Raw genomic sequence first — 11,526 nt, 5'->3', positions numbered from 1 at the left:
ATGAGTTAGCTCAAACCTGTATGGCCCTTGTTGCTGGTGTTGGAGGGTTTCCTGATAAATGAGGCCTGCTCAGTGAATCAAAAGGTTTGCATGTGTAGCAACACTTCCTTATGACTTGAGCCACAGTGAGACATATGCACAAGCTCATTTGATCTGATGATCATGTTCACCGTTGATTACTCCGCCTATTATTTTCTCAATTAAATCGATGACTCGTTGAGACTCAAAATTGGTGAACGTGACTTGTTATATAAATTCCTCAACCTCACAGTTAGGTTTAGTTTTGTTCAACCAAAAGTCCAAACGACCAAAGATATTCAGTTTACAGTGACCAGCAAATCCTCACATCGGAGGAGCTTGAACCCCGAATCGGCTCTAATCCGATCCGCCTTCTGCCGGTTTGAGTGCAGCAGAATCATTCCAGGACTCCTTGAGAAACCTGTTAAGCATCTCAGGCAACGATCAGGTCCCAAAATGAATATCTGCGTGACAACAACTAAAAAGTTTTCATCTCCACACATCCAACGGGCAAACTATGCCACGCTGTCTCCGGTCATATCTTCCTGTCACATCCTGAGCAGAAGACTGTCCATACTAATGGTATGATTGAAGGCTTATTTCATTGGTAGTTATTCCCTATAACCGGGCCTATCAGTTATGTAACCTGATGTCATGAATAAGTAAGAGGATTAAGTCACTATGAAGAGATTCCCTGAGGACTTCTCTGGAAATAGGTCCACGCTGCGGCAGAGAACTCTTCTTGAAACATAGACCCCCCAAAGTTTTGCATCGGAGCATAATGTATGAGTGAATTGCATTATATGTGCATGTGTGTGTGTGTGTGTGTGTGTGAGACAAAAGGGAAAGTTATCCATTATTTATGCCCTGCAGTTATGCAGCCGTGGAGCAATGATTGGGAATTAACAGGAGCCGGAGAAAATCGCTTCTGTAAAGACGCACTGAAGCCACCGAGTGATAAAGAAAGACATAGTTGGAAATGTGGAGAGAAAACAGAGACTGAGATTTGGTGTCACTATGGACACGATAAGAGAAAGGGGAACCAGACCACAAGAGTACTAAGTGTGCCACTTATGGATGTCACACTGCAGATATGTCATACTGAAGATATGTTATGAATACCAAAGAGCTATGGTAAAAAGGGTTCAATGCATCCTCCGTAGCCTTTCATCCTGCTGATGGACTAATCAATGGATCATTCCAGCTCCGTAGTGCTTCTATTGAAACGCTACAGTATGGAATTCAGACATAAACTAGAGGATTTCTTCATAAACCCACAGATTTAACCCAGATTGGTTACAGAAAAACAAACAAAAATAAGATACCCTGGACTGATTTGAACTGGTTTCTGTGTGTGTGTGTGTGTGTGTGTGTGTGTGTGTGTGTGTGTGTCTCGGAGTCTCTGTTGGCATAACTGTGTCAAATAGCATTGAATCCCACCAAAAGTGTGATGGGGGGAATCCTCTTTGCTGCGCTGTGAGACTCTCGACCGCTGAGAGGATTTCCAGAGAGGAGAAGTGCCGGTTGGAGAAGTGCATTACCGCCACACTCGGCCAACTAACATACACACACATTTTCTAAAGCATTCATTATTCATTAGTCCCCCCTCTGCCTTCAGCAGCCCAAAGTCAGAGAGCTGAACGGAAGCATGTTCTGGTTTCAGCACATATGGGTCTGACCCAGGAGGGCAGGCTTAAAGGAATAAATTCAGTGCATCAAACATTAGGAACTCATGTTGTGAGCTGCGTTCAAATATCCTCAATACATGTTTAATATGTCTCTAAATTTAAAAATCATTTCACAACTTGCCTTCTAAACATCATTTTGATTTCCCACCTCGTGTGTGAGTAGGTGGATTGAATAGGCGATCGGGCCTATGTATTAGAGTCCTGGAAAACATTTATACATCAAGTTGGTCTCCTCAAAAAAAGAATTAAAAAAAATATATACATACAACCTAATTTGACCTGTAGCTGAAATTCACCTAAATGCCATCAGAACAAGGAAATGCAAAAGATGAGATTAGAAGACGGGTTTGTCCTCATTCCAATATAACAAATGGAGCTTTTTGTGAAACCAAGTCCAATGGTGATTGAAATTAAAGACTAGCAGTCCGGTGTAGGCGACATGCATAAATGACACAATAAAATGCAACAATATTTGATTTGGTCTTTGCGATGTGGAGAGAAGCAAGCGAATATGGGCTTGGGTATGTGTCCATGCATCTGCCTGGCCCTGTGATAAACTGGCAGTCTCCACGTGACGGATTTGGAAGGAAAGGAAAAAATAAATGAAAACATGAATGAATGGTTTGCAACCTGCTGTTTGAATGGCGTGTCCAGCAGTTTTGTATATAAAGTAAATTCCTTTTGCGGCGTATAGGCCAAAAGAGGATTTAAATGATGCATGAATAATAATAATAATAATCAGGACAGTCTCCTCCTTTCCTGGGACATCAAGATATGCCTGTCTCAGAAGTCTGTGACCTTGAGGAGTCCCTCCTCTCTGCGTAGCCACACAGAGACACGCACGCACGCACGTACGCACACACACACACACACATACACACACACACACACACACACACACACACACACACACACACACACACACATACACACACTGAGAGAAGAAATGCAAAGACTAAATGTGAGTAATGCGACTGAACTTGCCTTTCAAGCTCCAAAAACACATTCCAGAGAGGGAGAGAGAGAGAGAGAGAGAGGACTGGATGAAAGTAAAACAGGTGTAAAATAACTACCCAGCATATACCTCAATGTTTCCATCCAAACCTAAAACTTTTCCCTATAAAGTGTCATATGTACTCTGTAATCTTACCTCTACAGTGTATCGTATGAGGGCAATATGTGTAGTCAGCACATCATAATTAACAACTATATTGCATTCAGTTCCTTTGGCGACAACCCACGAAAAGCCCTCTCCGATCCACCTGCGTGCTCCCCCCTGTGTATTCCGATTTAGATTTCACAAATGAAATGCATGTGATGCCCGGTGAGGAGGGACCGTGGCGCATCGGTGCTTCGACGCACGATTCCGCGTCATCCATGTCACCTTTCGCGACATCGGGGAATGTGGGTGGCATTCATGCCTTAAGCCAGGCAACGCGTTTTGGTCTCTATAATAACAGAATGCTATGCAACAAGAAGAAGAAAAATAAATAAAAGAGGCTGATTTAATTCCTAACCCCCAGAGTCGGACTGCTTACCTGCTCCGTGCAGGACGAGGACGAGGACGCGCGGACACTGGGTAGCGGAGCGCCGTTCGTGAAGTCCAAACCTCGGTCCGAAGCGGAACATAGCAACACAAATCACCCGTGCACGGCTTCAAGTTCTCCCACAGAGCAAAGCCTTTTAATCATCAACGTCGTCCACCGTTAGAAAGCGCGCCATCGTGCGGCCGACGACGAAGGCGCGCGCGGCTCAACAGGTGGATGGAGGAGGCAGGTGGCAGGAGGGGGGCTTCAAGTGCTCTCTGGGAAATACGGAAGGGAGCTCGTAGATTTTCGTCAGCTAGTTACACACCGATGAGGCTACAGCAATTCACCAAGTGTCCCGGTCATTTTAGGTCGTGGCTTTAAGTTTTAGGCTGCGGACGGTTTCTTCCCATCTGCAGTGGCATCAATACTTCTTTTGATTCACACGTTTTTTTAGTTTCTGTAGCTCTCCTGTTGCAGCAATTCGGTATAGATTGTAAATAATGTAACCTTTTTGTTGTACGGGGTCGACTTTGCTCTTGTTTTTGCAAACAGATACTTGAAATGATGATGTCTCGGAGTTTACAAGGAGCCGTTTAAAGCAGCATGGTACCACAGTGAGGATAGAGAGGAGGGGGGGGGGGGGGGGGGGGGGGGGGGGGGTACATGAGGCCTAATGACTTCATGGCTGCATTCCAATATATAGTATACTGTACATGGGGTGCAGAGGAAAAGGTAAAGGCCATATTACGTTTGTCAGCTTAAAGCCAAGCCAACAATCTATTAGTATTATTAGTGGTGGTAGTGATAGTAGCAGTAGTAGTAGAGGTAGTAGCAGTACGATTGTTTAAATACATTATTGAAATAGGCTAGTACAATAATCTAATGAAGGAATGCCCAACAAGGAAGACACATGATTTTCTTCTAGTTTGAGGTGCAGCCCAGTACAAGTGTAAATTAGTGGCATTTATTTAACTATTACATTACATTATTACTCTTTTAATATTGCACTGATGAAAGGTCCATGTGATCAGTAGGTGGCGGCAGAGCCGCATAGAGAGCAGACGGCTCTGGGTGGTGGTATTTCCCCAGGCATCATCCATCGGAAGTTTCCGGCGCGTCGTCTCAGCTTTCAAAACAAAAGAGCAGGATTTGTCTCCTTTAATACTGTGAGGTACAGACACAGAGAGGACACGTTATCAAAAGAAAACATCCTATTTTGAAATTTCGAAAATATCAGACAAAACAAAAATGAATTTATAAATTAGTTACCATACTTTAACATCTCTATTTTAAATTAGATTGGGCAAAACTGTTCGTTGTAGCGGTGCTGCATGGAATCACATCGTATTTGTACAGTCAATCCCATATGCACTTAGGGCCTATGTGTATATGAGACAGTATACAATAAATCATCATTAATTAGAAACAAATCATGATACATACATACTTTTGTTTAATCAATTTGCACCTCAGTATAGAAATAACGGTCTGTCGGGATATTATTTTGAAAATCCTCACCGGATGTTGTGATGTCATTCAGGATGTCTTGTCACTCAGAGACCACCAGCGATGGATAACATTAAGCTAGGAGCTAATCGACAATGTTCTTCAAAGGCCAGACACACCGCTCACGGAAATGTGCGAGGATGTGGCGGAAATCTACGCAGACCCAGTAACACTCTGCAGTATAACGGAGTCCATTTCATCTGTTGAGCGGTAACCGGAAGCTGATTGCTATCCCATCTTTATGTGTTAGCGTCTCATCCTCAAGTCTCAGTAAATTAGCCTTAATGACAGTGTCTAAACGGAATGCAAATTCAGCTCAAATTGACCCCAAATGAGCAATCATCACAAAATACGGAGGAGTTTCACGAATTAAAGGCGTAATTACTGATTCGGGATGAACTATAAAGCAGTTGTAACACTTCTCACTTTTTCTCATTTGTTAAATTTTTTTTACCTGATGCAGTTTTTTAAAATGTTTTCTTCTTCTTTTCCAGACTCGTCAAATGACAGAACAAGTCTTTACACATCTGTTTCACGAGATAGGTGTGTCAGACCTGTTAACACTGGGGACTTGTTGTCAGAATACATTCACATCTACTCACATATTGGAAGGAGGAGGAGGAGGAGGAGGAGGAGGAGGAGGAGGAGGGAGCCTGCAGCTGGTGTTGCAGGTGCCGTCATAAACGACATGGCCACCGCGCGGTTCCCTGGGAAGAGTGCGGACGTGGATGCCAACTGGACGGCTCTGGCTCTAGGCCGGCCGGTGTGTGTCAACGGGACCCCGTGGATCCTCTACCTGTTGGAGGAGTGTGTGGAGAATGTGTGGGAGTACTGCAGCGTGGTGATCGGTCTCGTGTCCATGTTCTGCTTCCTGCTGTCCACTCTGCCGTAAGTAACGGGATGTCTGCCATGTTAATAAAGTTTGACTTTGTTTGAAGTGCAACCCAGTAATCTGGTTAAAGTGCTGGGGATTTGTGATTGTATCTATCCGTCTATCTTTGATCCATCTATACATCTGTCCATTCATCCATCCATCCATCTATCTTTGATCTATCTATCCAATTGTCTGTCCATCCACCCATCCATCCATCCATCTATAGGCAGTTCTATGAGGCCTATCGGAACGGTAAAGTGGAAGAGGCCATGTCTTTCGGCTTTCTCTTCTTCCTCTTCAGTGGAGATTTGACCAGCTTTGCAGGCTGCTACCTCACCAGCCAGCTGCCCATTCAGGTAAACACAAACATGCTCTCTCATCCTCAGTGTGTATACGTGTCTGTACTGTGAACCCCATCCACCCTGGTGTTATTGGTCCCTGGCAGATCTCAGTTGTGGTCATATTTAATTTCCTTTCTCGTCCCTGAAGTCTGTGAGTTATTACATCTCAGATCAAGCTGTGTTCAGGCCTTCTTTTCGCTGCGGGTTTTTGAACATATCTATGTTTGTTTGCAATTGCTGCGCATGAAACTGTCAAATTCAGTTTGCTTTCTTAAAAAAAAAAAAAAAGTATGACGCTATAACTATGGTGCACAAGGTTTCTGGGGTTTTGAATTATTAAGACATGAATTTTGACCTTTTTACTAGCCTTTATTGCTCTATAGAGGGAACCATTACACAGTATGCACTCATCTACTTTTTACCAAATAATGTTGCAAATGTTGCAAAACAATGTTTTTCCCTGTCCCTCTCTCAGGTAGTCACGGTGGTGTTCTACATCTTCACTGACCTGATTCTCATTTCCCAGTTTCTCTACTATAAGATCAAGAACAGCTCCAGCAGAAGTAAGCCCTGACATTGAGTTAAAAGTAAGGAAGTATTTCCTGCTGTTGACTTAATCATTTCTATTTATTTGTTTGCATTGCATGACAGCCAGGCACCTGCTAACTTCAGAGATGACAGATGCCGTTGCAAACATTATTTTGCCTATGATAAGTGGCCAAAAGTACATGACTGCCTAATAACTCATGCTGAGACTTATCCGCAAACTGCACACAGCCCGGCATAGTATGATAGTTTTGTTTACTTGTAATGCCGGTCGTACACAATTCATATCTCTTGCACTTGTCTAGTGTAACACAATAGCTGCAGACACTACAGGAGTGTTAACTCATGTTGTGTATGTGTGTGTGGGGGTGTATTTACATGTCTTCACTGTCAGTTATTTTTTTTGTGTTTGTGTGTTTGCTCTAGAAAGCCCTGTGTTGAAGTGGCTGTGCTTCATGTGGTGTGGCGCTGCTACGTTAGTTCTCCTGGCTTTACCCAAACTCATCGTAGACAATAGTGCATCTTTAGACACCCAGGTAGGTAGATTCTGTGCCGTATATATTTGCATCTATATGTACAGGTGTTAAATGAAGGTGCTTCCAATTTAAATTTGGGTCCCTTTATTTTTTTCCAGGGTTGATTGGACACACATTAATTCACTTTTTAATGTTTCACTCTTGTCTCTGCCAGAGTCCAGCTACCTCTAAATCGGTGGAAATCACCGGCTACATATGTGGATACCTAGCATCTATATTCTACCTCAGCTCCCGTTTCCCCCAACTTTATAAAAATGTAAGTGGCAAATCGTTTGGCGCGGGGGTCTCCAGTTGCAATGTGATGTTTTGTTCGGCTTGCATGCGAGCGTGCGCCCTCCTGGCGGGAGATCTTGGAAAGCTTTCTCAGGGGAAACTGCACTCATTATATGTCACCTCGTTGTCAACGGTGACCGTGGGTGTGTTTTGAAGGCGGAGGTGGGATGTGTGTGTGCGTATCACAGTATATGTGTGTGAAAATAAGAACCAGCCGTCGAGCACAATGGTGCTGTTTGTGTTAGAGAAACATCCTGGCTCGACTGCAGATATTAATCACCAGAGGGGATCGTCTCATGCTGCGAGTGCCAGAGAAACTTCTGGGCACACACACGCACACTCACCCTGACTTTTGTAAATCATTTAAGTTGGATTTTCCCCGCGGTAAATCCTACATGTTGAAACAGGCTTGTTTTCTCAGCAGATAGCCCCAAATGTTTTCTCAACAACAGCCATAGTGACAATATATAAATGTATATAGATATGTCTTTTATTGTGATTACCTTTAGTACTACTCTGGTATTGTTTGTGTCCAGCTCATTTAATAATCAACTGGTAACTAACATTGTTCAGTCAAGTTTACAGTGGTTAATATGTTTCTTCGGTTTCGCAATCTTGGACGGATGCTCTCAGAAGTGACATCCTTCCTGCTGTTGGTGCTGCATGACACAGTTGTTAGTTCCTACATTTAGCATAAACGACTAAATCTGCGTGATCTATTTATCTATCTACAGACACAGACAGTACAGTGTGTGCTAATAGAAGGAATTCATAGTCGTTTATCTCCCATTTACCCATTTGTTGATTAAAAAAAAGATACAATGACGACTATTTGGCACACAAGTACACAGGAAGTAAATCCCTTGTTGTGAGTGACACAGACACCTGGCTTGTGGTAAAGCCATATTGTGTGTTGTGTGTGTGCTATTTTTACATATGTACACTAGGAGGTGATGCTGTAGCAACAGCACAGTACGAAAGTAAATAAGGGAACGATGGCTACAAGTCCAGTGCAAGTCCTGCCGTTTGGTCCATCAACGAAATGCCGTAACCTCTATTCATTCCAGTTCCAGCGACAGTCTACGGAGGGCACCTCTTACCTGCTGTTTGCCCTGGCCATGATGGGCAATGGGACATATGGGGTTAGCGTCATCGTGGTGCTGCCTGCACTGAAGGGCTCCAAACAGACCTTCATCATCAAACATCTGGCCTGGCTCATCGGCAGCCTGGGAGTCCTCATACTTGACTTCTTTGTATCCTTTAACTCCCAAGTTCAGCCACGAGGTGAATGTGTCTTATCTGTCATGTCTTCTGATAATCCCTGCATGTGACAACTTGAATCAGATTGTCTCCAATTTTTGGTCTCCGGGACGATAACGTTGCTCGACTCTTTGTGTTTGTGTTTGAGCCTTGACCTGGTCAGGTGACCGCCCAGTTCATCATGTACAGGAAGAACCACTCGGCCAAAGGCAGCACGCTACTTAGCGTCCCAGAGGTGGAGCCTCTGCTGTGTGAGGAAGTGGAGCTGTCAGTGTTGTAGGACACTGAATGGACGCCAGGGTGTCCCACGCACGTCAGGAATGGACTGCTCAGTCCACGATTTGTTTTTAGATCCTTCTGTGGTGATGATTCACTCGTTCCACCGTCAGAGAACGGAGGAGACGTTGCAGAAGCATTGTTCCAGCAGCCATGTTGTGATACCAGCAGGCAATTCCAGCGCGCCTTTATAGTCATAATTGTATGCCGTTAAGATGATCAACTTTTGTGTGCTTTACTGTGGCAGCAGGACAGAAAATGCCAACAGTACCATTTTAGAGACATTTCTGTCTGTTTCTCTCGAGGCAGGTGAGTAAGCATCAGTGAAATATTTTACGGGCATTTTTTATACATTTCCCCACTGGTATTACTTGATTTTTTTGTTTTGGATGGAATAACCGCATTGTTTTTATTGGCCATTGGGGACCAAACACGCACAGAGGAGGTGCCAGACGTCTCTTAACAAACGCAAGCTTTATGGAAGAATGAAGTGCCTGTTATATTCACACATTTTTGGACAGGGTAATACACACTGCTGTGGAGGATTGCAATATTATGCATGGTCAATTTATTACCTGATTGGGTATTCGAGTGCCATAAAATACAGAGTGTGTGTGAGCACAGTAACGGAGGAACCAACAGTGATGGTTTTTCTGTGAACCTGGCAGATTGTGTGATTTTTAAGGTTTTTTTTTCTTCCTGGATTTGTCAACGTTCTAGTTTGCCTGACATTTATTTAGCCAGATGTATTCGTAGCAGCAGGGGGGCGGGCCATCCCTCCACCTGAAACACGCTCATGTGTGTAATGACCTAATTTCTATTTCAAAGGGATTTTGTATTTTAATGCTTTCTTGTTCCAAGCTTTTTTTTTTCCTCGAGAAACACACTCGTGCCTTTAACATAAATTAAATACAGTCTTAATATAAATGTTCTATATATATATATATATATATATATATATATATATATATATATATATATATATATATATATATATATATATATATATATATATATATATCCAAGTCGGAACTAAATTATTTTAGAATTAAATATAAGTTCGATCTTTTGAAATATTGGCAGTGATGTTATTTTTTTTTTACAAAATACAGTGAAACATGTTTTCTCTTTTTACCCTGTCTTATTCCTAAAATATGATCTGCCTCTGTAATTGTTATGATCAGCAGTAACTGTTTTCTTGTAATAGCGTCCTCTTCACTTTTGTAACATCTCCAAAACACATTCTTTGATCGAAGTCATGACTTTTTGACGACATATTTTCAGTTGGAACTAAGAATAGGAACAATAATGGGACTCTCTTGAAGACTTGTTGAAGCAATGAGGCTCAAAATTAGTTTGCATATTTAAGGTGTGTCTTTGTCCTGTCACGTCTGATTCAAGCAGAGAAGATCAAACATTTATTTTTAATAGACTTTTTTTTTCCTATCTCTATTTTTGAACGTTCAAAGAGCAACAGGAAACAAATAGACAACAAAGCAGAGCAAAAAATAAAACCGAACAAATAGGCGTATTGATGACGAGCACTTTAAGTTATTGGACATGCGTTTAGCTCATTAGCGGAACCGCTAAACAGCTCGTCGATGTTGGGCCACATGTTACACGGTGAGTGTTGTGGTGCGTCATCACTACAGGACTTTACATCTCTACCTCATTATAGCGTGGACATGATTTGTTTTGAGTACATGAAGAGCTGGCTCGCTCGCACACATTGCATTTTAATAAATGTGAAATATACAATTCAAACAATGTTTCTAGAAAATTATCGTTAATGTGTTGTTCATGATCATCACAATAGCATGTCTGGCTGTTTCTTTTCTTCTTCTTTTAGAAGCCGGACAGCTGATGCAATAATGTGTAAATATGTTGATGTTGGGGGATTTCTTCTGACTTATTTGCAACTAAGAGTCAAATCTTTTTTTAGTTTTGTATTGCACGATTCATACTTTGATCCCATTCCAAATCCTTTAATATGAGTCTGATATAGTTTTTTAAATCTAGCACAAATAATGACGTATTCATTGTATATAGTATTACTATAAACTGTAGAACATGTTGCAGTTTTTACTTATTGGTCAGTGTTTTGCTCTTATGTATTTATTTTCTTAAAGCATTCAACGTCCATTTGTTTTTTTAAGGTGAACTGCACATGACCAGTTATATTGTAATTCGAAGCTCCGTACCAGGGTATGTGTACTGACAATGTCTTATGATATTAACTGTATGTAAAACCTTGGTATGTGTGACAATTACTGTATATATATATATATATATATATATATATATATATATATATTGTACAAAACTTTAATAAACTGCAATATAAAGTATATCCACACTCAATGTTGTTTTGTTGAGATGGAAAAGATGAGCAAAATAAATACATTTCTCTGGATTTTAATCAACCATCACTGCCAAGTAATTTCTAATGTTTTACACTTGAACATATTATATTGAACATATTAGTAGGTTTGTTTAGCTGATGGATATTATAGTTGATTGTTGTGCACATTCATGCATCCAAAGTTAAAGTTCAATTTTGTTCTTGTGTTGTCATTTTTACTTTTTAATACACGCACGTATACATTACACATACAAGGAATTTGACTTGGTGGAAAGGTGCATAACAATAAACAAAAACAAAAAAAACACATCAGAAAT

At 41.5% G+C, this 11,526-nt stretch overlaps 1 protein-coding gene across 1 annotated transcript; it reads left to right on the top strand.

Annotated features, from left to right (window-relative positions):
• The first annotated feature begins 5,329 nt into the window (after nucleotides 1-5,329).
• On the top strand, nucleotides 5,330-9,829 carry LOC117741641 (lysosomal amino acid transporter 1 homolog). Its single transcript, XM_034548792.1, has 7 exons — nucleotides 5,330-5,629; nucleotides 5,842-5,971; nucleotides 6,432-6,519; nucleotides 6,929-7,038; nucleotides 7,193-7,294; nucleotides 8,379-8,564; nucleotides 8,735-9,829. The coding sequence occupies exons 1-7, from the start codon at nucleotides 5,430-5,432 to the stop codon at nucleotides 8,849-8,851; spliced, it is 933 nt and encodes a 310-aa protein (XP_034404683.1). The 5' UTR covers nucleotides 5,330-5,429; the 3' UTR covers nucleotides 8,852-9,829.
• The last annotated feature ends 1,697 nt before the right edge of the window (nucleotides 9,830-11,526 follow it).

Source organism: Cyclopterus lumpus, chromosome 13, assembly GCF_009769545.1.
Source record: "Cyclopterus lumpus isolate fCycLum1 chromosome 13, fCycLum1.pri, whole genome shotgun sequence".
Taxonomy (NCBI): domain Eukaryota; kingdom Metazoa; phylum Chordata; class Actinopteri; order Perciformes; family Cyclopteridae; genus Cyclopterus; species Cyclopterus lumpus.
The sequence above is the reverse complement of the archived record's forward strand: the minus strand, read 5'-3'. Positions and strand labels throughout refer to the sequence as shown.